Genomic DNA, 26710 nt, shown 5'->3' with positions numbered 1-26710 from the left:
CATCTGGGTATAGTTGGTATAGCAGGGCTGAGCGATATTATATATATTTTTGTATGACCAGAACGAAAGAGAGATGTGCCTTGGTATAACTCTTATGTACCATATGGTGTATTTATTTATTTACGACTGTTAATGATAAATCCTTTATTTTTATTTTTGGTAGACTGTAAATGATGAAATTCTTTGACATTTTGTACGATCATAAACGATTTATATCAATATGTAAGCCCAGACTCATGAATCGGTTTCTTGCATGAGTCTAGCGCAGTGTTTTTCAACCTTTTTTGAGCCAAAGCACAGATTTTTCATTGAAAAAATCACGAGGCACACCACCAGCAGATAATGTAAAATAAAATGTAAGAATGTAGCCTATATTCAGTCGTTCTCATCAAAGTGTCTTGAATAGGAACACCTTATAGTCTCGCTAGCCACAATGCCATTGATCATCACAAATGAGCTACCTGCGGACACTTACTGATATAGAAGAGTATTACATGGTTACCCGATCACTAGAGGGCACAGACATTCGAAAACTGTACATTATTTGCAGATAATTATGAATTTATAAAAAAAAAAAAAAAAAAAAAAAAAAAATGGTGAAATTGTATATTTTCCCAAGGCACACCAGACAATATCTCACGGCACACTAGTGTGCCAGGGCACAGTGGTTGAAAAACACTGGTCTAGCGGAAAGTTTATGTGATGATTACTTGAATGAGAGATAAGGGGTAGGTTTACTATAAGTTCTTTGAACTTCTTCCTACTCCTTTTGAGCACAAAGTCTTGTTTTGTATTTTTTCTTTCTGTAAAATGTTGACATACTTTTTCTGCTCAAATGAATAAATAAATGAAATGAAAAAATATGTGTATGTACAATTCTTACATCCTGTCTCGTCCCTACAATTTCATTAAAGTGCATTACTATTGGACTATTCCGTTGGCTTCAGATTGTTTTCCGTTTGTTATGAGCTGCTGTGACAACACGATTCCCCTTGTGGATCATTAAAGTTGGTAAGTCCAAGAAAGAGCCTGAAATGACTAAGCCTGTTAATGTGACCAGTGCTTACATGTTTTCATTATGATTTCTCTTTCTGTTCAGCGTTGATTTACGCGCTGGATCCGGCTGAGAACCACTGCCCTCGCCCATAATAGATCTCTACCACACAGTCATGTATTTGTGCCATAAATCAGACGTCGGTGGGGAAAAGAAATCCGCTCGGTTTCCTGAGCGAGGGGGGAGCGGAGGGAGGGACGAGTGGGAGGGGAGAGCAGAGGAATGCTCCGGTATTGTGTTCAGCTGTTGGACTCTCGCACACATTGTTCAGCAGAGAGAGAGAGGAGAGGAGAGGAGGCAGACCAAGAACTTCTCTCTCTGAACTCAATTGGATCACACTCCCACGGAACCACTTTTTCTTCCAAGTTTGGGGCTGCGTTTTTGGACGCCGTGGGGAGGAGGTTGATTTCCAGTTGCGTTGAGACCTTGAGATCACGGTTCTCAACCAGTTCTGGGAGATTTCTTGAAGATTTGGGATTAACCAAGCCCTACAAACGAAGTCTTTCATTCCTCCACAAAGTCATTCAGACGTTCTGTTTCTGACTGCCTTCTTGAATACCTTTAAAGTTTGGGTTGCACTTTTTCAAACCCCGAACTTGGCAAAAAACCTCCGGACTTTTCAGCTTCTCATATTCTGCCTGCAAACACTGCTTTTGAAGGCGACTGAAATGTAAATTCCGTGAGTCTTTTGAGGAAACCATTTAATTTGGAGAACGGGCCAGAACTTCTGAAGAATCTCTGGATTTCTGAGTTTGAAGATGAGTGGAGTCGGGGAGGTCATCTGTGAAGGCTGGCTCCGAAAGTCCCCTCCAGAGAAGAAGCTGCGGCGATACGTAAGTCTCTACAAACTCCTGACTTTGTGATGGGGATACACCACAGCCAAATCTTTCATTAGGATCCAGTCTGAAAACGCAATAACCCAAGACTTTTTAAACAAAAGATGTCTGGGTTTTTCTTTAGCCTGAGAAAACTGCAGCTTCAGACAGTTGACAGCGAGTTGTAATTACGCCTTTATTTACTTTGAGTCATTGTTCAAACCCCCTGGTTGTCGACCGTACGGCAGCTGTTTGGGAAAGAGACGATGTGCGGTTTCTTCTTCTGCTACATGGGAAAGAAACGGGAAATACATGGGGGGAAACTATTGACCCCTTAACCCCTGACTTAACCAAGTGCATGTTCATCCAAATGTAAACAGGCCAGTGCAATGCTTCATTTGATCGTTTCCATCCCCGTTTCCATTGCTATTGTGACACTTTTTTCCAAGAAGCTTTTAGATGTGCTCGGTTCAGGTGGGGGCATGAGATGTTAAACCTTTCATTCATTCAGTTTCGATCCAGTAGCGAGGTTCCCCTTCCGGTCGAGCCAACATCGCACTCATCAAAATATCGCCTTACATGTCGGGCAGCGGTAAGAAGCCCCAGTTGGTTTGTTTAACATTCTTAAAGGCATTAGTGGGCATGGAGTTAAGTCCAGTGAAGCCGTGCGTCCAGTGGGAGTCTGTTCCAGTAAGTACCCGGAGCACATAGCTGGCATACCTGAACTCTGAGTGAGACCGTCCAGCATACTTTCACTCCGGATCCTCCTCACAGTGAAAACAGGCTTCAGTCTGGGGGATGAAACTCCTGTTTGGGGCCGACGTGAGTCAGTTTGAGGAGAGAGAAGTGTGGGTTTAGTGAAGGTGCGGGTTGCAGAGAGGGAGAGGTTGAAAGGCTCCATTGCCCAAGATGCATTGCTGTGGTAAAGATGCAGAGAAAAAGAAAGAAAGATGGAGATGATCAAATACAGCACATCAATATCTTAAAATACAGCAACAAAGGCTTCCAAATTACAATAGAACAGGCAAGATGTATTTAAAAAAAAAAAAAATCTTTATTACACATGTGCAAGCTCTCAGTCTGATTAGAATTTGAGGTTTTTGAATGTAGCCTTCTGTACTGGATTGTTCAAACCAGAAGATTCAGAAGGAACCGACGGTGAAAGGAAAAATATAACTAATTCAAATAAATACCCTTTGTAAATTGTAAGAAATATGAACAACTCAGGGGGCCTGATCTTCCATCCATTCATTCTCTTCCGCTTCTTCCGAGGCCGGGTCTCAGCAGGCCTGATCTTGTGTTTCTAAATGCAGAATATAGCATTGCATTTTGTAGTAGCGCACTTTCAGATCATGCCACTCCAGATTTTTAAGTCGGAAGTACGCGGGGTGGAGAAAAACTCATGGCTAATGGCGATATTATGTACAACATCCTTTTCCTCCAACCAGACTCCGCTGGGAGGGCAAGGGGGAGGGGTTTTGGGGGTGAACATGTGCTTTTGTTTTGGTCGCGTTAATGCAATTACGGCCAAGCGAGTGCCGACCCACGCCACAGCGGGACCGGCTGTAGCAACACCTCTTTCTCTTGGGACACGAGCATTGTTGAGCTCACAATGGGGATAATAAAGTTTTTAGTTTTAGGGAGAGCCTATAATACTTAAAGCCACACCGCGTAGAATTTTACCCAATAAATAAAATTGAAATACAAGCACTTGTTTTCTAACAGATATTTTCATCATTGAAAAATACCTCATAAATGCACAAACAAAAATTTATGAGGCTCACCCCTTCTAGGATATGACTGTAAACTTTACTGGGAGTGGGTACGTCTCCAGCTCGTCTCCATGGAGATGTGGCTAAAGTCAGTTGAATATGGGATTTAAACAGGTTTAGTTTCTCATCCAAATCCATTCTTTTATTATCAGCAGTAATAGCATTTTCTGTGTCATTAGGAGCATGTTTTGTTTTTGCCTCAACAGTATAGCCCAAAATGCTACGCAGTGTACCTTTAAAGAGATGCAAGTTGGATATTTTATGCTCACTACTGCCACCTCAGGTCTTGCGTATAACTGCAGGTTCTATATTAAGCTCGTGCATGACGGCACTTCAGACCCGAATTAACACCTTTCTGAGTGACAGTGCAGGATTTTCAAGGCAGTTGTGGTGAACAGGTCTGAGCTCATTCTACACATGAGGACATGGCTGGAGCATGTAAGGGGAGGAACCTTTTTAAACCCCGTAAAGTCCCTTTAAGGAAGAACACAAGGCAACGCCATGTAAACAAGGAAATGAATGAGTCGACCTCTTTTTATAAGCAACGCCCTCTCGCAACAGCTGTGTCACATGGAAGATAGCCATCGCGTTTAGAGCTTGCACTGTCCTTGCCGGGTCTGCAGGGGCTGATTTTTGTATGGGTTATGAACGTTTCAGCCGCTTCAGGCACACATTTCGCAGATCCGCCACTTTCAAATTCAGAAAACTGCTCTCACATGGAGTTGTTCTGAGAGACAGCAATAAGAATGAACATATATTTATGTGCAACACAGAAAAGACAAATCCTAAAACAGTTTTCTTGGTGGATTTATAAAATAATCTAATAATAATCTGCCAAATCACCTTGTGTGGTTGACTTTGCATCAGTGAATTCTGGATAGGGATTATGTGTTTACAATACAAGACCTATACTGTTAAATCCTAGTCTTCCTTGTCCCTCATGTGTACAGTCTGTGAAAACTCAAGTTGTCCACACAGAGATGAAAGATCGACCCTCATCCATGCGTGCAGCGCTGTGTGTGTGTTTAACATAGAGCCATGGAGGCAGAACACAGCTGTGTGTCCACTGTCAACACTGACCCTCCACATTCACACCACCGCTCTGGCTCCTGGTCAAACCCATGTGAGAAAGAACTGGTTCTCATCAGGAGCACCTTAGAGACGAGCAACTCCTCAACTTAAAGCAGCCTCAGAGTATCTTCACTCTGCATTTTCCAAGTCTAAATACTGGCATATAACTGTAGAATACACTGCCTGACCAATAACAAGAAAAGTGCTCCATTAATGTCTACCAAGATCTTGTATTGATGAGGGGAGAGTGTGACCCCTGTGCAAAACCTTCTCCAGCACATCCCAAAGAATCTCACCAGGGTTGATCCCTTAACCCCCACCTGAACAAGCGCTTTTTCTCCAGTTTGGCTTTACCCAAATCTAAGGCCATGTCTATATGAAGTCAAGCTTTGGACCAAACACAAAGATATTTGATCAATCCAGTACATCGTGCATATGAGCGTCTGTAAACAAACATTTTCCAAATAGGTCCCAGACTGGAAAGATCTCAAAACGCCGTTTACGTGACTCCGTTGTTACGACGTCTCCGCAACTTTTACTAAAGCGATGACATCACAGCTCCAGAGTCTGTTATCCAGAATCTGCTGACCATATCATGGAGCTCTTCTGTAGATCCTAAATCCTTGGATCAGTTTCATTTTCACTGTTTACATTCCACAAACGTTTACTGCACATGCTCCTTTACATCTTGTCCTATTATCTGTGTTAGCGTCACAGCGCCTCACACAGGCCTGGAGGATGAATCATGCCGTTTTCACAGACCTGAGTCGACCCACATTTACTGCTTCAGGCTTACAAAGAAAGTTTCTGAAAAGTGTTTTGTCTTCGTGTGGATATAGTCTTAAAGCTTCTTTAAAAAATTGTGGCCAAAAAGAAACGGAAACATGTCAAAAATTAGAAGAAAAAGTGATGAATGAAAAAATGATGAATACGTGACAAAAACACACACACACACACAAAAAAACCATGACAACAAAGCAATGCATAAGCAACAAAGCAAAGATTAACAATAAAAAACAAATATGACAAACTTGCAGTGACATTTTAACAAAAAAGTTCAAACTAGTTTTGTAGGTCTTAGCTTTCAAATTACACTGGCCTATAGGCAGTTAGCCTCAGTCAAGAAGCTTGCATGCAGGTGGTGATTTTTTATAGGTCAGGCATTGTAGCAGAAATCATTCTACATTTATTGAAGAAGTAGTTGTACATTAGTAGTAGCAGTATTTCATATTTATAGTGCACAAATACTTGTTCCACAGTAAAAAACAAAACAAAAACATTTATAATATATGTATAGTGTTTTGCTTCACGACACAGGGATGTAATGATGCACTCAAGCCCCATTTTGATTCAATTTTTGATTAATCATTACATCCCTATTAAGATATCATTGTTTGCAGTGCAGTAAAAGTAGTAACAGCAGTAGTTATTGTAGTAATAATGGTAATAATAGCAGTAGCATTTAACAACAGCAACATTTCATCAACATCCTTCAAGTCTCCGAATATAAACGTACTCATCTATAATCCAACAGTTGCAGTCGTGGTAACAACATCTGCAGACGGCAGCAGTAATGTGTTTTATAAGAAGAACAGTTTGTCCACTTTCCCCAAACACAAACCCCTCTCTGCTTCTAATCACAGTTTGTGGAGAGCCTCGTAAACTTGTTTCTGCGTTAAAGTGGAGAAAGTGGCTCGTCGTGCGTTACGTAACTCCTCTAATCGCTGTCAGCTGCGGGGCCGGAGCTCAGGGGCCTCCCTCCCCATCGCTCACCCACAAATGTGCAGCTCAGAGCGGGAGACGTCACAGCTCAGCTCAGGGAGGCTCAGGAGGGAGGTTCAGGAGGGAGGTTCAGGAGGGAGGTTCAGGAGGGAGGTTCAGGAGGGAGGTTCAGGAGGGAGGTTCAGGAGGGAGGTTCAGGAGGGAGGTTCAGGAGGGAGGTTCAGGAGGGAGGTTCAGGAGGGAGGTTCAGGAGGGAGGTTCAGGAGGGAGGTTCAGGAGGGAGGTTCAGGAGGGAGGTGGAGCGTCTGGGGTCTGGGGTATTCAGGATATTGCTTCATCATATTTATACTGTAGCTCAATGAAATAATCCCCATATTTGAAGGAGTAAGTCAGCTGACAGTATAAGAATGTGTTTGGGGATCCTTGTGACGAGGGGGGTGAAGGGAAAAGCGGCTAAATCACTACTGATACCAAAATATTAATATTTTTTTGCCACAATGTAACTTTTTTTTGGTGCGTCTTCATCCTCATTTACTTCTCGTTTGTGTTGGTAGATTTGGGTAAAGTTGAACTGGAGAAAACATGCACTACAAAAACATCAAGCATTGGCTTAAATGACTTGAATTGAGGAAATGTTTCTTGTTTTGAGTGGTTTTCACTCATTTAGACACTTTTCCTGATCGGACCAAGTTTACTTTGCTTGTTTGAGGACATTTCAGACCAGTTCTAGGGTAAATCTCGCTTGAAATAAAAAAGTAAAATTGCCAATGAGATAAGACCAATTGTCTTACCCCATTGGCAAAGAAAATTACCTGAAATAAGGACGAAACATATCGAAACGAGTCAGAAACATCTCAGAACAAGTGAAATAATCTAGGACAAATGCCCAAGAACTTCTTAACTAGTCAAAACAACAACAATTTGGATTATTATGCGCAAATTGAGATGTTTATACTGATCTAGTTAAATACTTTTTGCAGTGTGCTTGGTTAAAGGGATAGTCTGGAAGTCTAAATGTTTTACTAATTTTATAAAATGTACACACTTGCCCACCTGGTCTTGCATTTTGATGTAAAGTCATAATACGTGTATGTTATTTTTTGTTAAAGGCACACTGTGTAACATTTTGGACTATACTGTTGCCATCAGTACAAAACATTTTTTTAATGACCAGCTCGAAAATGCTATTTCTTCAGTAGATAATCAAAGAATGGATTTGGATGAGGACCATACCTGTTTAAATCTCAAATTCTGCTGACTTTAGTCACATCTCCATGGAAACGAGCTGGAGACGCACCCACTCCCGGTAAAGTTATGTCATGTTTGAGGAGAGCTGAGGCCGCTCACAGCAAAATTACATGTTTTTTAAAATATGCTTCAATGCTGAAAATATCTGTCATGTATTTCAATTTTATATTTTGGGTAAAATTCTACGCGCTGTGGCTTTAAGCCCATCCTTCCCGGAGTTCAGCAACTAATCAGACTATAGCATCCTCCCGCGTCGACCAATGAGACGAGCTTTTCCAGTGAACCAGCCTGTCAGGTCCAGTCAGGTCGGAGGGGGAGGAGCTTGATTGTCTACGTTTAAAAATCCTGTTCCAGCTCTCCTCATTTTGCAAATTAAGAAGGGCTTTCTGCAAGGCCGAGGGAACCCAGGGTGCTGAGGGCACTGCAGCACCCCCTGGAGGATAGCTTGCAAACTGCAGGCAATATTTTTTAAAGCGGAAATATGCACAGAAAAGCATTTTTGGGGTCAATTTTGTCCCTCAGCGCCCCCCAAATAAAATGTCCTCCCACGGCTCTGGCTTTCTGGTTAAGGAGAAGAAATGTTAATCTACCTCTCCTCACTTTGCAAACTTCCAGACTATCACTTTAAGGCGGAAGTTAAGAGGTTATTGATATTATTGTTATTGTATGTTATGACTATATGTTTTTACTTAATAAAGATACAGAGCAAAGTGGCCCATAAATGCTTAAAAAACAGACTATGCTAACCAGGAAGCTTTGTTAGCACCCGCTACATATGCTATCGTTAGCGTCAAGTGCTGTTGTCTTGCTTCTAACAATTTGCTTTGAGAAAAACATCCAAATTTTGACTTTATTTGTGTGTGATAAATATGTTTATTATCGTCCACCAGAATACAGATAAAAGTCGTGAAAAATTGTGATTCCCAAGAGAGTTTTTGTTGGATGAGGAGGCGTAAGATTGGACCCTAAGTACATAGAGAACATGGTGACTCTACCTGCTGATATGTTTTGTTTTGCTATTAATGAGCCAGAGTTAATTTTGGTTTCGGGGCAGAACGGAGGAAGCTTCATTTTTAGAACCATTGTGACCGTTTCCTGTTAAAGTCAAAGGTCAAAACAGACAACAACACTTATAAGAAGAAACAGGACGTGAAGCGACAATATCACTTTACTGCTTACTCTGTCGTTTCGATTGTGTCACGACAAGATCATTAATCAACTTGGGGCCGATGGAGATCTCAGAAAACGGTCTCGCAGAGTCAACAACAACACTTTGACTCAGTAGGAAGGAGAGGAGAAGGAGAGTTTACCATTTCAAACGGAAATAAACATCCCTGGAATCAGACGGAGCTGCTCTGACAGGGCAGAGATCACAGAGATGTTTTGGGGGATTTCTGCTCGTGTCCCTCTGAAGGCAGTGAGGAAGAGATGCAGCAGCAGGGTTTCCGCTTCCTGTCCGCGCTCGGTCCAACAGGAAACACGACCGGGAGCGTTTATTTACTCAGGACAAGTGCAGCACGAGTCACCCCTGGACACAACGTTTGCAACAACTTTCTGACTGCAGCGTCCAGCCCACATTTTCAAGCAAATGTCATATGTCCTTGAGCCTTTATTTGGTTCGTTTCATTCATAAATTGATGTGCAGTTCAAATGTCTCTTACAGACTTTGGACCAGTGCAACACCTCATTTGAAAGCTAAGACCTACAAAACTGATCTAAACTGATCTTTTTCCTCGTGTTGTTTTTTATCATCACTCTTTTATCACATTTCATTGTTTGTTTGTCACTTTTTTCATCTTTTTTTGTCACTTTTTTCTTCCTTTTTTGTCACTTTTTTCATCCTTTTTTCTCACTTTTTTCATCCTTTTTTGTCACTTTTTTCATCCCTTTTTGTCACTTTTTTCATCCTTTTTTGTCACTTTTTTCATAATTTTTTGGTCACTTTTTTCATCCTTTTTTGTCACTTTTTTCATAATTTTTTGGTCACTTTTTTCATCCTTTTTTGTCACTTTTTTCATCCTTTTATGTCACTTTTTTCATCATTTTTTTGTCACTTTTTTCATCATTTTTTTTGTCACTTTTTTCATATTTTTTTGTCACTTTTTTCATCCTGTTTTTTGACACTTTTTTTTGTCATTTTTTGCCACTTTTTTCATCCTTTTTTGTCACATTTTTCATAATTTTTGTGACTTTTTTGTTGGTCTTTTGTGACTTTTTGTCACTTTTTATGACTTTTTTGTTGGTATTTTTTAAATCACTTTTTTCATGACTTTTTTGTGACTTTTTTCATCCCTTATTGTTACTTTTTGGTGGCTCTTTTGTCACTTTTTTGTCAATTTTTTTCTCTCCTGTTTTTGTCACGATTTTTACGCTTTTTTTCAAGAAGCTTTTAGATTTGGGTAAAGCCAAACTGGAGAAAACATGCTCGGTTCAGGTGGAGGTTAGGAGGTTAAGTCTTATATACATGTCAATGATCTACAGATTGAAAAGTTTGACGCCTCTATATCTAAAAGTCTCCTCCTCCACCTGCAGAGTCTTCTCGTGTGACATATTTCTCAGAGCTCACTCAGCGCTGAGGCGTCGCGGGCCGTTAACTGTTGCTCAACTGTTTGCTTTAGTTACTCAGACTCTCTCCTCAGAGGAAGGGCAAAGGTCAAAGGTCAGGACAGTTCCCATGACTCACCATATTTCCGTGACCTTTTGCTGTCTGGTGTCCCATCATGTTACGCGCTGAGGTAATCATTTTTGACTTTGTGAAATAAACGTCCTGACCTCTGCGTGTTCTTGCGTGTTCTTGCGTGTTCTTGCGCCCCGCAGGCGTGGAAGCGGCGCTGGTTCGTGCTGCGCAGCGGGCGACTCAGCGGAGAACCCGACGTGCTTCAGTATTACAAGAACCCACAGGCCAGACGCCCCATACGGACCATCAACCTCAACCTCTGTGAGCAGGTCAGTAACTCGGTAGCTCGGTCAGGCAGAGGGAGGGAGGGAGAGAAACACTTACATCTTTAATTTTGGTCATTTTCATCATGTTTTTATTGCTATTTTGACGCTTTTTTCAAGAAGCTTTTAGATTACGGTAAAGCCAAACTGGAGAAAATGTGCTTGATTCAGGTAGATGCAACAGAGGTTAAACTGTTACATTTAAACTCAATCATTTTAGCTCGCAGCGGCCCTGAGTGTTCCCATAACTGTCCTGTTCCCCAAATCCAACACATCAATCCAAAAGTGCTCCTGAAACCACTCGTTTACAAATGAAGCACTGACTAAACCTATAACAAATGTTGTCAACTTTACATTGATCTTACTGCATTCAAACATGGTGAATTTGATCATGATATTCATTTCATATTGTATGATAATGATCCATGTGTCATGTTTCATGCCTGAAGCTCAGACCTGTTCCTTTGGCTGTGAAATCAAAGGAAACTTTCACTCCAGTGCACATGTTTTTTGTTTTGTTTTATGTAATTCTGTAAAAATATTCAGAGATTTTAATCATAGCTTTACTTTTACAGTAATGTATTTACTGTACAACATCAGCCTCTGTGAACAGGCCTGATACTTTTGCCCAAATCCAATGATTACATTTCAATTAAAGAGGAGGTATTATGCTTTTTTCGATCACACAGCACCAGTCTATATCACACTACAATGATGACCAAACCTTCTGTTGGTCTGTAAATGCAGTAAATTAGAATAACTGCCTTGTATAAAATTGCTCTCTCAAAATGGCTGTAGCGAATGTCTTGAAATAGGCCTCTGTCTCTTTAAGAACCTCTGACCCTTTCCGACACGCCCCCTCCACACGCTGTCTGTGGCATCAGTGGGGAGGGGGTTCTGCTGAGGAGCAGTGGTTGGTTACTCGGCTGGTGACGAAAGCTCGGAGGCGTCTCCAGGAGGTGGGGGCGTTCCTAGGAGGACTCAGGCAAACCTATCCTTAAAATGGCCGCCATCAGAGTTTTTACAGATGACTCAGAAATACGTGAATGGGCCAAGGCAACACTTCAGGCATGTTTTTAATGAGGGAATGACATAATAACATGATGTAAAACTTGAAAAAGTCGATTTTGCATAACACCCCCCCCCTTTAAAGCTTCAGCATTAAGTCATCAAACATCCCAAATTATGAACGATCCAGATATTTACAGAACAACATCTTCCTCTCAGACAAAACAAAATAAAAATAAGATGAGGCTAAAGCTTTCTGGACCTCCGTGAACAGAGAAGTCCTACTGTCAGAATATTGAAAAAAACACAGACTCAGGGAGAGCAGTTCCAAAGAATGTAATGTTGGAGCTTAAAGGGACTATACAGAGTTTAGAAATGTTAAAATGAAGTATTTTCCTCCCCCTACATGTTCCAGCCATGTCCTAATGTGTAGAATAAGCTCAGACCTGTCACTCAAAAAGGTGTTCATTCGGGTCCGAAGTGCTGTCATGCACGAGCTTAATATAGAACCTGCAGTTACGCGTAAGACCTGAGGTGGCAGTAGTGAGTATGAAATGACAAACTTGCATCCAGTCCCTTTAAGTTCCTCTATTGTGTTTTAGAAGTTTCCATCTGTCTCCTCAGGTGGACGCGGGTTTGTCGTTCACGAAGAAGGAGCTGGAGAGTAACTTCGTGTTCGACCTGCGCACAGAGGAGCGGGTCTGGTACCTCGTGGCCGAGTCTGAGGAGGACATGAACCGCTGGGTCTCGTCCATCTGCCTCCTCTGTGGATTCAACCCCACGGATGACGGTAAGAAAAACCCACAGAGCTTTTCCACTTTCACCGGAGGGTTCTGCTGAATCTGGAAGAATCTGAAGTAGTTATGACGACGAAAATAGTGACTAACACCTGAAGTTATTTTTGTTTTCTTATAAAGACTTAATAATATGGCATAGGGTCTATTATCTTGTTTTGATACCGGTACTTTTTATTCATTTTTTCACATAACAAATACAAAAGTGAAAACCCATCATTCAAAGAAACTATACCAAGATACTCAATACCGGTACTGATACTTTTTCCGATACCTTCGTGATATCGGTTCAAATATTTGTCATCTTTGAACCAGAAAACAGAATGATAATGTTTGGAAGATCATTTGGCTCATGTCCAATGTCAAGAATTGTGCTGAAAAATGGAGAATAATTTGGAGAAATTGTGGCAAAAAAAGAGGGAAAAATAAATAAATAAAATAGGGAAAAATTGGGAATAAAATATCGGTGATAAACAATGAGCAAAAGTTAGGGAAAAAATTGGGAACATTTGTAAAACAATTGGGCAAAAATAAGAAAAAATTGGAGAAATGGGCAAAAAAAACTTAACCCCTTAACCCCCTTAACTGAGCGCTTTTTCTCCAGTTCAGCTTTACCCAAATCTAAAAGCTTCTCGACTGGAGCTTACACCTCATCACACCTCATTTGAACGCTAAGACCTAGAAAAAACTGTTCTTTTTCATTTCATTTTTTCATTATTTCTAACATTTTTGCTGCACTTTCATCGCTTTTTCGTCACATAACTGTTGCTTGTTTCACATTCTTTTTCATCAAATTTTCCCCACTTTTTTATTGAGTTTTCATCACATTTTTTGTCACATTTTTGTTGGTTTTTTGTGACTTTCTCGCTCCATTTTCATCGCCTTTTTCAAGAAGCTATGTAAAACCGAACTGGAGAAAATGCGCTCAGTGGATTATGTCGACTAAAACTAAAGGCTAGATGACCCTTCCCCCAAAAGCCTTAAACTTTATTACAAATGTTGTCATACTTTTCCCGTTCACAGCTCACAACAGAACGGCCCTCTCTGGACCTCAGCCGAGCCTCCCCTCTGTCTCCGTCTCCGTCCCGCCGCCGTACGACCCGGTGAGCGTCCGGACCACACACCCAAACCTGGAGCCTCATCCCGGGGAAGAGGAGGAGGAGTATCTGTGGCTCTCCAACTGCCAGAGCCACGGCCGGTACGATCGCCGTCACTCTGAACCCTTTCTGCTTCTTTTCTGTTGTCGTCGCCTTGGACAGGGTTTCCACGGGGCATTAAAGGAATCAAGGCCTTAAATGTCATTAAATTGGATTAAAACTGGCATTAAATCTAAATGTATTGGAAAAGAATGACATTGCTCAACAATTGTTGCTTTATAAGTTCATTGACAATACCAAAATAAAACGTATTCAGTTCGGCTTTACCCAAAGTTTACAGCTATAGACGGCATCTCGTCATAGAAGGGGGTGTGGCTTCACCGAGGGGGAAAATAGAATCTTTAGAGAAACACAATTTTCCCTCTTTTTAGCATTTTCTTGTGGAATATGAACGTATTTATCACACATAAATAAAGTCAAGTGTAAATCAGGCCCATATGAATATTTTCTCACAGCAAATTGTTCAGCAGAAGTGAAAAAACAGCAGTCATAGCTAGCATTAGCATGATGCTAATATGAAGCATCTCCGTTATTTATGTATTTATGGGCTGTTGAACCACTTTTCTCTTCCCCATGTCTTTGTATCTTTATTTAGTATAAAACTGTTCATAATTCAGTGTTTGTTTAAGTCGTTTTTGAATAATACATTTGTTAAATGGTGACATCACAGCTCTACTTTTGTGCGAGAAACTGCAAAAAACTCTTAAATACCACAATCAGTATTTCTGAAACTCAACAGAGAGTTACTGAACATGCTTATTTATCAGGCCCATTAGCCAAAAATGCTGAACCTACTGATATAAAAGCAATATTTACCAAAATCGGTGCATCCGGGTTAGCGGAGATAAATGCTAACGCCGCAGTAGCTACGCTAACCCCAGAAGTAGTGACTTTAGTAAATATTTCTTTCTTTTAGCAGTAGGTGCAGCATTTTGGCTAATTAGTCTGAGAAATAAGTAGGTCCAGTAACTCTCTGCTGAGTTTCAGAAATACTGAGTTTTTGGGGGGGATTTTCTCGCATATTTGCTGATCTGCTGGGACTCGTGACGTCACTCTTAACAAACGTGGTTTGTTTTTTTTTCTCTCCTCATCGCTTTTTTTCCACCTTTCTTCTTGACGTGTTTTAATCGTGTTTTTGTCGCTTTTCTGTTGTGTTTTTATCCTTTTACTTTGTTGCTCTTCTGTGGCTCCTTTTCTGCTCTTTCATCACTTTTTCATCATGTTTTTGTTTCTCTTTTGACGCTTTTCCCCCTCTCTTTTCCCCCTCTCTTTTCCCCCTCTCTTCCCAGAACTCCAGTGGGTTCGTCCCTGTCCCTGGACACGGACTACAGTGACCTCATCCCGGGACCCTGCGGCACCTCCTCCTCTTCCTCCTGCTCCTCCTCCCCCTGCCTCCACGCGCCTCACCCTCCCTCCGCACACCGGACCGTCCCCTGGACCGTCCAGGGACCAAGCCTGTCTCTGGACTCTGCCTCGGACCAAAGCAGGCCGGGGTAACTGCAGCTTTTTCGTAACATTGTAGTTCATTCAGGTTTTTGTTCAAACTTCAAAACTGTCCTCCACATTTTTAAAGCCCATAATCCAACATTCTCGACTCACGCGCCGTATACAACATGAATGTTTTTTTAAGAAAAGTATAACTGCCAGCAGGAGGAGCCCCAGGCAAGATTATCACCAGCTCTTTCTCCTGCATTTCATTGTTACTATTTCATTCTGACATGTTTTCACCAAAAAATAATGTTTAAAGTCTATTTTTAGGCTCCACATGTCCACTTTAAGGAGTGTTTTTGAGGATCTGTCCTTTACTTGAACAGTATTTTTTCTGAGAACTTGAACCGAGCACATTTTCTCCAGTTTGGCTTTACTCAAATCGAAAAGCTTCTCGGAAAAAGGCGTCAATATAATGATGAAAACGAGGAACAAAAACGTGCCGGAAAAGCAACACGAACACTATGAACAAGCGATAAAGACACAACTAAAAAGTGATGGAAAAAGCCACAAAAGAGCAGCAAAAGAGCCACAAAAAAGTGGGAAAAAATGCAATGCAACAATAACATAATATACTGTAAAAGCAACAAAAACAAAAGAAAATAGTGACAAAAACACATAGAAAAAAATTACAAAAACACGTCAAGAAAAGAGACAGAACACAACAGAAATGCTAGAAAAGAAGCAATGAAAAAAAAAAGATAACACAACAAAAATGCTTAAAAAATGTGACATATGGTCTGAGCTTTCAAATTAGGCGTTATTCTGGCTCCTGTCGAGAGCAAGCTTTTAATTCTGCGTAAACTGGAGAAAATGTGCTTGGTTAAAATGTGCACTCCACAACAGTAGGTGGTGCTGTGTAAAATGCAGAGGCGTGGCTTGCCATTAGGCAAGGCAGGCAGCTGCCTGGAGCCCCAAACAGGCAAGGGCCCCCATGAATTTACCTATTTTTTAGGTAGGGCTTGATACACAGTCTTCCTAAGATTTTGGAGCTGCAATTACACCATGTCTCCACTAATGCACCGTGGCGCTGTTGATCCCCATCCTGCTGCTGCTTTAGTGAGTCATGGTTTGTTATAATGTAAACTTATATTGAGCAGTGGACTTTTTACTCATGTCTCCACCAGATTATATTTCTTAAGTGAAACCAGTTTATTGTAAAACTTATGAGTGTTGCCAGGTGACCCGCACCTGCCCAAATGACATCCTCTCTCCCAGTGTGCAGTACACAGGGCGGCCACCAGAGGGCCCCTACTGACATTCTTGCTTGGGGCCCCTTGGAACCCTTGCTACGCCACTGTAAATGTACTGTCAAATGCAACTGACTCACAATAAGGAACCAGGTTTGCCCCCCCGTGTTGCCGTGCAGGGGGGGGGGATGTGGGTTCCATGTACTTCAGACATTTGATCCGTCAGTACTTTTGATTCTGAACATCAAGACATTTTATATTATACTTTATTTTGTCTGTTATTTTCCGTAGGACTCTTGACAAGCGTCCAGCCCGACCCCGCGGCCACCCGTCCCCCCACCCGCGTAAACACTCCCTGGACTTCCACCTGCGCCCGGCCCCCGTCCACCTGCCCGAAGATCCCGCCCACCCCCAGACCCTGCCTCCTCCTCCTCCCCCCAGCGGGTACCAGGTTCCCCGCTGCCCCCGCCGGCCCTCCTCCACCCCCAGCGTGGACTCCCTCGCCCAGGCGGAGCTCCAGACGGCGGCCGCCCCCGTACCGCCCCCGCGACCCCCCAAACCCCCGGCCGTCGCTGCCCACGCGGAGAGGCCGGCCACGCTGCCCCGCTCCGGGTTCGAGCCTGCGCCGGGGCGGGACGGGGAGGCAGGGGGCGCGGACCGGAGCGGTGCCATGACGACGCCGGGACGGACAAACTCAGGTGGGGAACGCTCGAATGTGGAGGGTCACTTCCTTCACTTCCTGGTTTCAAGTGATCTCTCCGTAAGCCCCTCCCACCCCCCTCCTCTTGCTCTCCTTTGCTGCGATACGTAGGACCTCAGGGAGAGCTTTGTGGGAGAGCCATGGGAGAAGATCTTTACTTTACCCAAATCTAAAAGCTTCTTGAGAAAAGCAGCAGAATAGCGACAAAAACGAGACGAAAACAAGGTTGAAAACGCAACAAAAAAGTGAGAAAAAAGGAACAAAACAGTGAGAAATTTTGGCCAAAAACGTGATTAACAGGCAACAAAAAGGTGGCAACAACACAGTGAGGAAAAAATATGAGTTTCGATCAGATAAAGGGACAATATGGAGTTTAAAAAATGTTTAAACTTAGTATTTTCCTCCCCTTACATGTTCCAGCCATGTCCTAATGTACTTACATGCATGACCTGAGGTGGCAGTAGTATAAAATGGCCAACTTGCATCTAGTCTCTTTAACCTCTTAACTCCCACCTGAACCGAGCACATTTACTCCAGTTTGGCTTGACTCCAGTCCAAAAGCTTCTGGAAAAAAGCTGTGAAAATAGCAACAAAACTGAGACGAAAACAATGATGGAAATGTGACAAAAAAATGACAAAAATATGACAAAAATGTGATAAAAATTTGACAAAAAAATTACAAAAATGTGACAAAAATGTGATTAAAATTTGACCAAAAAATTACAAAAATGTGACAAAAAATGACAAAAAAATGACAAAAAAAATGATTAAAAAAAAGGCAAAAATGTGATAAAAATCTGACAAAAAATTACAAAAAAATTACAAAAAATGTGATACCAAAACTGATGAAAAAAATTACAAAAATGTGACAAAAATGACAAAAAAGTTACAAAAATGAGTTGAATACCCAACAAAAAAATGATGAAAAACAAATGTGATGACGTGAGGAAAAAGATCCTCTCGGTTCAAGCGGGTGTTAAGAGGTTTAGGTCTTAGTTTTCAAAAGAGACGTTACACTATAAGCGGTAAACTCCAGTCAAGAAGATTTTAGATTTGGGTAAATCTGAAGTGGAGAAAATGTGCTCAGTTAAAGTGGGGGTTAAGAGGTTAAGCAGTGTCTTTTTGAAGAAATTTCAACATAATTCTTGGGGAGCTTCTTTTTTGTAACACATTTGGCATAAAATAATGTTTTTTTTTTATATTTTTGAAAAGCCATTATAGCCTTTGTTTAGAGAATCTGAAGAGCAAGGATGAAATGGGTTTTCTTTACATTTGACAACTGGCCTGAAGAAGTCATATCTATGTTCTCTTGTATGACTTTAACCTCTTAACCCCCACCTGAACCGGGCGCAATTTCTTTAGTTCAGCTTTACCAAAATCTAAAAGGTTCTTGGAAAAAAGTGTCAAAATAGCCCCAAGAACGGGACGAAAACAAAGATGAAAACAAAAATGTGGCAAAATGTAGCAAAAACACAATAAAAAGCCACCTTTTTTTAAAAATACAAAAACAGTGTCAAAGTGATGGAAAAAAGGCACAAAAATATGACAAAAAATCTACAAAAATGTGACAAAAATGCATTAAAAAAAGCCACACAAAAAAATCAACACAAGCGCAAAAAAAAGCAACAATGGTGTAACCTAAAAGTGACAGAAACTCAAAAATAGTGTCAAAAATGGGATGAAAAAGAAAGTACAACGCAAGGAAAAAGATCAGGCAGGTCTTAGCTTTCAAATGAGGTGTTACCCAGGCCTATAGGCTGTGAGCTCCAGTCGAGAGTCTTTTAGATTTGGGGAAAGTCGCTAAGTTAAGGCGGGTGGTAAGAGTTTGTAGTTAGAGCTAAAACTAAATAAAATGACCAGTGTTTGGAGCCAGATCTGCAGGCCGTGGCGCGTCCGTGATGCCAATCTGTCTTTGCTTCACCATAATCTGCAGAGTATAAATATAAAACGTGGCCTAAACTCAGGTGTGTTTCACAATAAAACTAAACAAAGCAGCTTTGTTTGAGGATTATGGATTAAAGCTTTTCTTCCTAAGCACTTTTCCGTCTCATTTAAAGCAAAAATGGAGCTTGAACTTTGGCCTGGGTGTTAGAAGCTTTATTCATTGTTCATTCCTAATCCCCGCTGTTCCCTGATCGTGTTTTATTATCATTATTCAACCTTTCACCCCTTTGTGTTACAGAGTCATCCTCTACTCCGCGGTCCTTGTCCGACCGGGCCAGCATCTTTGAGTTCAGCGAGAGCTTCAACACATATTTCGTAAGTCGAAGCCGCCCTCGCTCCGTCTCGTACGTCACGTGAAACTTAACTCTGTTTGTGTTTCAGTATAACAAGGGTCTGGTGCCTCTGGGAAGCGTTTGCTCTGAAGACGACGAGGCCGATGAAAACTACGTTCCAATGAGCGCGGCCACCACTGAACCGCCGATCGCTCCCAGGTCATGTGATCTTCTTATCTGAAGTGTTTACTCTGACAGCCTCTTTGTAACCTTTGGAAATTGACTGGGAATCAGGCAAATTTATTGCTCATCAGGCCATGCAAACTCAGCTTTCTTCTTCTTCTTCTTCTTCTTCTTCTTCTTCTTCTTCTTCTTCTTCTTCTTCTTCTTCTTCTTCTTCTTCTTCTTCTTCTTCTACCTCTGAAGCCCCCTGGCCTTTATCTCTCTATACTGATATTTTAAAGCAGAACTAAGTAACTCTGGCCCATAGAGGCCATAAGCGCCACTGCAGGTGTTGTAGCATGTTCTGGTTTTTTACTCATTAATTGTCCGTGATACTAAATACTACGCTGACAGAAAAGACAAAGGGAGAGAGGGATATTGTACATCCAATTACACAATGGAGAGCCCACAGTTAGCTTAGCCCGTTAGCCTGTTAGCTTCTTCTTCGTGATTCCATTAGTGTGTATTGCGCCTCCGGGTCGGTGCAGGGAAGTTGCAATTGTGGTTTTCTGGCCAGAGACACCAGGGGGAGATGAAAAATACCCCCAATCATCCCATTAACACAAGTATTACCCCCAGAGGGACGACGGAAAGGATTTATTAAGGTAAACAAGTTACTTTGTTCTGCTTTAACAATACTTGGTTTACGATACCGATACTTTAACGTTACTTTTTTCAATACCTACAGTAAAATATCTGTCATATAAAACCAGAAAACAGAACAATGAAGTTTATTCCACACATCGCTTCATCATCCGAGTTAAAAGAGTTCAGACGTTGCCACAATGATGGTCTAAAACCTTTTAAGCTCTTAAACCTTAAAGGGACTATACGGAGTTTAAAAATGTTAAAACTAAGTATTTTCCTTCCCCTACATGTTCCAGCCATGTCGTGTAGAATGAGCTCAGACTTATCCGCCACAACTGCCTCTAAAATCCTGCACTGTCACTCAGAAAGGTGTTAATTCGGATCTGAAGTGCCGTCATGCACGAGCTTCATATAGAAGCTGCAGTTACACGTATGACCTGAGGTGGCAGTAGTGAGCATAAAATGACTGACTTGCATCTAGCCCCTTTAACTGACTGCATTTTCTCCAGTTCAACTTTACCCAAATCCAAAAACTTCTCGACTGGAGCTCAAAGCCTATAGGCCAGGCCAGGCTCATTTGAAAGCTAAAACTTTTGGCAACTTTTGACGCATTTTTAAAGCATTTTTGTGGTAGTTTTTTTTACTCATGTTTTGGTCACTGTTTAGCCATTTTGTTGTTGCTTTTTTTCTTTTGTTATTGTTGCTTTTCCGGCACCTTTTTGTTGCATTTTTGTCACATTTTACAAGTGTTTTTGTTGTGTTCTCATCTTTTTCTTTCATCACTCTTTTGTCATGTGTTATAACATAATGGTTAAAATCTCAAAAAAGTAGATTTTGCTCGATGTGGGACGATTAATGTAACGTCGTCGTGGTTTTTCCTCTCCAGAGCTCCGCCTCCTCCTCTCATCCCCTCCGCCCTCCACGCCGACCCCGCCCTGCTCTCCCACGAAGCTAACTACGTTTCCATGACGCCGCTGCCCCCCGCTGTCCACGCCGCGCCGTGGGAGCCCTCGTCTCTGGGGCGACAGGTCCCGCCCCCGGCTCACATGGGCTTCCGTACCACCCCCGCGACCCCGCCCCCTCGAGGAAACCCCACGAGCCCCGGAGGCGGGCCCCCTCCGATCCACCGCAACCTCAAACCGCGCAAAGGTGAGGCAGAGTGTAATTGATACGGTGAACACGGTAACACAGCGGTCAGCAATTTCCCCTCGCTGCAAGGTCCCAGGTTTGATTCCCAGGTTAAGGCAAGACACGGCAGGTGAAAACATTATCTCCACATTTAAATTTTTGGCTTTAAATGCTAAGTAGGCCAAAATAGCACATTTCCATCTGTTGTCCTAAGGCAGGTAAGAATGATCGAAATGAAATGAGACAAAACACTTCAGAAAATACTACTTTTTACACCTTTACATACAGTTAATAAGCATAAATCTCATAAATTGTCTTTGCAGGGGTTAGTGGCACACCGACATCAGAGCAGCCCGACTCACAACCAACACAGAAAGCTAAAGGTACAGACATAGAAAACAAAAGGGAGGAACAGAGCACTGTTGATTTATTTTAATGTTATATATATATATTTTTTTTTTTCCTGTGGCAGTGAAACCTGCTCCTCTCGACATGTCGTCCATGCAGCAGCAGGACTGGCAGGAAGTCCCGCCCCCCATCCGCTCACCTGTCACTCGAACCTTCACTCGGGAGTAAGTCTCAATTGTATAAAAGTATATCAAAATTACACTAGAATTTGAATGAACATGAAAACCGTGGGCTGTTGTTTGCCGCCCCCCAGTGGCTCTGCAACAGCACTGCAATAACAACTGAATAATAGAGTTTTCTACAATGAAAAACGAGAATCACGTCTCACACGTCTCTCACTCATACTACTATCAGTCAGTCAGTTTTATCATCAGTATATGAAAAACTCGACCCTGATCCTCCATCTTGTCTCCCTCAGTCCGTCGTGTCGTCGGGCCGTTGCCCCCGGCAGCGCTCACAGCTCGTCTCCATCCTCCGACTCCGATCCAGACGACAACTACGTCGCCATGACGACCTCCAACCTCAGCTTCAGCGCCGGAGAATCGGTAAAACTATGCGCCGAACTCCTCTATATAGGGCTGCACTATACTAAAAGTCGCCCGACCCACTTTTCCAGGAAACATTTCGGTATCGCTTTATATCAAGGGGAGCTCATTAAGTATTGAAATGGTATTAATAAGCATTAGTAATCTGTTTAGGGTTACAGGTTAAGGTTAGGATAGGCCATAAATAAGCATATTATTCATGTCTCATTAATTACTTATGCTTATTAATACCTAATTAATACTTCATTAATACTTAATGAGGACCCTTTAATATAAAACGTTACCAATATTTCATTTATTATTTATGTATAGAGATTAGAGAAACTATAGAATCACTAGCTGAGTCTGTAAAAATGACTAATGTAATGCTTTTAGTAGTAAGCTGGGTGTCTGAGATATAATACATTTAAGTTTGCTAAACTCTGGTAATATTGGATTTCTACGGAGAACCCCCTTTTTTTTAAAATTAGAAACCAATCACAGTTCTTTGAAATGTTCCTCCTGTTTTTGTGTCCAGTCGCTGAGGCTGATGCTGCACCGGACCTCAGAGGGCGGAGTCAGCTGCAGCCCGTTGCCGCGGCGACACAAAGACAAACAGGTGGAGTATCTGGATCTGGACCTGCACACGGGACGGACCACGCCCACACGACAGGTACGCAAACAAGCCACGCCCACGAGACAGGTATATACACAGGCCACGCCCACAAAACAGGTGTATAAACAGGCCACGCCCACACGACAGGTACGCAAACAAGCCACGCCCACGAGACAGGTCGCCGAGGGGGAAAATAGAATCTTCAGAGAAACACAATTTTCCAATCTTTTTAGCCATTTTCTGGTGGAAAATCAACTTATTTATCACACATAAATAAAGTCATGTGTAAATCGGGTCCAAATGGATATTTTCTCACAGCACATTGTTCAGTAGAAGTGACAAAACGGCAGTTGTAGCAAGCGCTAGCTAACCGTTAGCATTAGCCCGATGCTAACATGTAGCATCAAGTTAGCATTCTCCGTTATTTATGTATTTATGGGCCGTTGAACCACTTTGCTCCTCCCCATGTCTTTGTATCATTATTTAGTAGAAAACTATATGCATAATTCAGCGTTTGTTACAGTAGTTTTTGAATAATTAGAGAAAATTTACATTTTTTCAAAATTGTTTTCCCCCTTAACTGTTTTCAAAAATGACCATATATGGGCGCTTCCAGAGATGCCGTCTGTATCTATATACACAGGCCACGCCCACAAAACAGGTGTATGAACAAGCCACGCCCACGAGACAGGTATACATATACACCGGCCACGCCCCCACAAAACAGGTGTACGAAAAGGCCACGCCCACACGACAGGTAGGCAAGCAGGCCATGGCCACAAAACAGGTGTACACACCGCGGTCACGGCCACAAGACAGGTATATACACAGGCCACGCCCACAAAACAGATGTACAAACAGGCCACGCCCACATGACAGGTATTTTTTTGTTTTTTTTCAGCATTTTAACAGGTAGCTATCCTTGATGTCTATAATAAACTTTCACAAAACTGATTCCGCCGGTTAAAGGTTAATTGCTGGAGGGCCACATTTGACTCCTGGGCCTGATGCTCCCTTTCCCTGGCCTAAATATAGCTTAACAAAAACCCATCATAATTCTTTTGTTTGCACATACTGCACATACTTGGCTCTAACACTAATCCGTTTTGTTCCCAGAAGCGCTCCACCGCTGAAGGAGAGGCGAGGGCCGAGGACGCAGCGGGCGAGGAGCGTGCCCGTGGCGAGCGTGCACGTGTGGACTATGTGGTGGTCGACCCCAAACGGACCAAGGCCCTGAGGAACACCCGGGAGGCGTGGCATGATGGGAGGATGTCCACAGACAAGGAGAAGGCGTAGAGACTGATGAACTGTGAACAGAACCAATCACGCCACTCGATCGCTCATGGAACTGCAGTTTCCCAAATCAATAAATGCACCGATGTGATCGTTTGAACGCTAGAGCAATGGATATCATAGTTTTGCCAAAGTGCAGTATTTTCAGAAATAAATCAAGAGTGCATTTTACAGATTATTTTAAGGAGACATATCATGCAAAATCAAAACCTTTAGCCTGTTATCTGCCAGTTTGGGTTAGCTTTTGGGTTAGAGTTATGGTTAGCAATTACACATATCCAAATCTAAAAGCGTATTGACAGCCTATACAGCCTATATGCCAGTGTGATAGCTCTATTGAAAGCTAAGACCTTCTAGTTTCTAAAAGTACTTGTAAGATCTGTGTGAGTGAAACACAACTTCCATCACATTTGCCATGTCTAACCCTAATCATAACCCTAACCCTAAACCTTTCCCTGACCCTCACTCCCTGATAGGGGGGATGGCAAGTAACAGGTTAAGCTTTTAACCATGTTATAACATTGTTTCCTCTTCAAACACAGACCTGGAGTAAATCTTTCTGTCCCTGGCCAGCCGTCCACACCTGCACCATCTGGAACGTTGCAAACAGCCAATCAAATCTCGAAAAGTTTTACAACGATCCAATCACAGAGCACGTTGTCACGACTGGGACCAAATAAACCGCCAGTGAAATATTATCTTAAAGCAGTACTAAGTCACGTGTTTACCTTAATAAATCCTTTCCGTAGTCCCTGTGGGGGTAAAACAAGCGTTAATGGGGTGATTGGGGGGTCTTTCATCTCCCCCTGGTGTCTCTGGACAGAAAACCATGTTTACATCTTGACTGCCACCGGACCGGAGCCACCAATACACACTAATGGAATCACGAAGAAGAAGCTAACAGGCTAAGCTAACTGCGGGCTAGCGTCACAGTATTTACAGCCAAGTTTGAGTGAAAAAACATTGTTTCCATTGTGTAATTGGATGAACAATATCCCTCTGTCCCTTCGCCTTTTCTGTCAGCGTAGTATTTACTCTCCAAGACAATTAATAAGTTAAAAAATCGCAACTTGCTACGACACCTGCAGTTGCGCTTATGGCCTCTAGGGGCAAGAGTTACTTAGTACTGCTTTAAATGTACTTAACAAGAATGTACCTGCTTCATCTATCGAAAGGTTTTTTTGTCCAAACGAACATTGATTGAAGCATTTTTGTTGATTTCTGTGTTTAAAATCTGAACAGTTGCTAATGACTCCTGTATCCTTAGGTTTATGTGGCAAATATGACGTAGATCATTCGCATTTGTCTCCACTCTTCTCGCCATTGACTTCCTTGTTTACAAAATACACCACCTGCCGCACATCATATCCATCTTTTCTCATCGGTAAATACGCTTGTCAGTCGGGAATCCGGAGAAATCACCCCTGATCCCAGATACACGTCTTTGTAAAGAGTAAGAATGTGTTCTGACTTGAATTTCTTTCCCACACAATCATTTCAAGTTATGATACGTAATATATCTCCAGGCTGAGGTCCCCAAAACCAGGTTTATGGGCCACAATTGTACGTGATATGTCGATCTCAACACTACAGAGTCATTTGAAATAATGAGGTATTTCGAAAATCGATGAATTAAGTGACGGCTGACCAGTTATGGAATGGACCAGTGTAAATAGTAATTCAATTGTCGTGATCAACTTTCTCCTAATGCAAATGATCTGGATTTACTGCTGTGTTGACTGTTGAACACTGAATAAAAACTTACTGCCATTGGGAGTCTGAATACACCGCGGTTTTCCATTCTTCGTGGTTCTCTGCTGTACCGTTCTGATAACTCTTTGCCCCACTCCCTTTGTTGACGTCATCAGGCCATTTGCCTCTTTGCTATAGCCAGACCTGTATGTTATTTCCATACATGACAGTTCCGGCAACAACTGTGGCCTTCCTCAGAGGTTGTCATGTTGTGTTGCTGTCTGATCGGCTGATTTAAACAGTTTTTGGCTTCATGCTTGTAGTAGCAGCCCGACTTCTTCAGAACTGTGCATCAGCTGTGGGAACGTTGGTACGGCCCCTTGTCCCGACGCTTCTGGATCTCGATGACTTCTCTGATCCAACTGTGGTATTTGTTGCCGATAACATGGGCATAGTCCCAATCCTTAACCCCTTAACTCCCACCGGAACCGAGCACTTTTTCTCCAGCTTTACCCCAATCTAAAAGCTTCTGGAAAAAAGGTGTGAAAATAGCAACAAAACTGAGACGAAAGCAAGGATGAAAATGTGAATAAAGTGAGAAAAAACTGACGAAAGAGTGAGAAAAAATGGGGGAAAAATTGACAAAAAAGTGAAAAAAATTTGACGGAAAAATGGACAAAAAGTGATAAGAATTTGACAAAAAAGTGACAAAAAAATAAAAAACGAAAAATTGGACGAAAAAGTGACAAAAAAGTCACGAAAATGTGACAAAAATGAGATGACTGCCCAACAAAAAAAGTGATGAAAAAAAGTCTGATAATGTGAGGAAAAAGATCAATTTAGTTTTGTAGGTCTTAGCTTTCAAATGAGGTGTTACACTGGCCTACAGGATTTGGGTAAAGCTGAACTGGAGAAAATGCTCTCGGTTCAGGCGGGAGTTAAGAGGTTAAGGTGGTTCTCCCTTTCCCACACCTGGGACACAGTCCTGAAGAAGTCGAACTGCAGATGGCGCTGTCAGCCTGTTACTGCAAGCAGGAAGACAGAGACATATCTGTTTAAATTGC

General features: G+C 42.1%; 1 protein-coding gene across 1 annotated transcript; it reads left to right on the top strand.

Annotated features, from left to right (window-relative positions):
• The first annotated feature begins 1798 nt into the window (after positions 1-1798).
• LOC306980493 (GRB2-associated-binding protein 1-like) lies at positions 1799-24137 on the top strand. Its single transcript, XM_079579899.1, has 14 exons — positions 1799-1887; positions 10500-10628; positions 12255-12420; positions 13448-13622; positions 14871-15074; positions 16551-16957; positions 19142-19218; positions 19285-19394; positions 20872-21134; positions 21437-21496; positions 21586-21685; positions 21940-22066; positions 22584-22718; positions 23778-24137. Exons 1-14 carry the CDS (start codon positions 1813-1815, stop codon positions 23955-23957), a joined length of 2208 nt encoding a protein of 735 aa, XP_079436025.1. The 5' UTR covers positions 1799-1812; the 3' UTR covers positions 23958-24137.
• Positions 24138-26710: the final 2573 nt, after the last annotated feature.

This window comes from Gobius niger (genome assembly GCF_951799975.1).
Source record: "Gobius niger genome assembly, chromosome: 21".
Lineage (NCBI taxonomy): Eukaryota > Metazoa > Chordata > Actinopteri > Gobiiformes > Gobiidae > Gobius > Gobius niger.
Note: the sequence above shows the minus strand (reverse complement) of the source record. Positions and strands in the feature narration are given on the sequence as shown.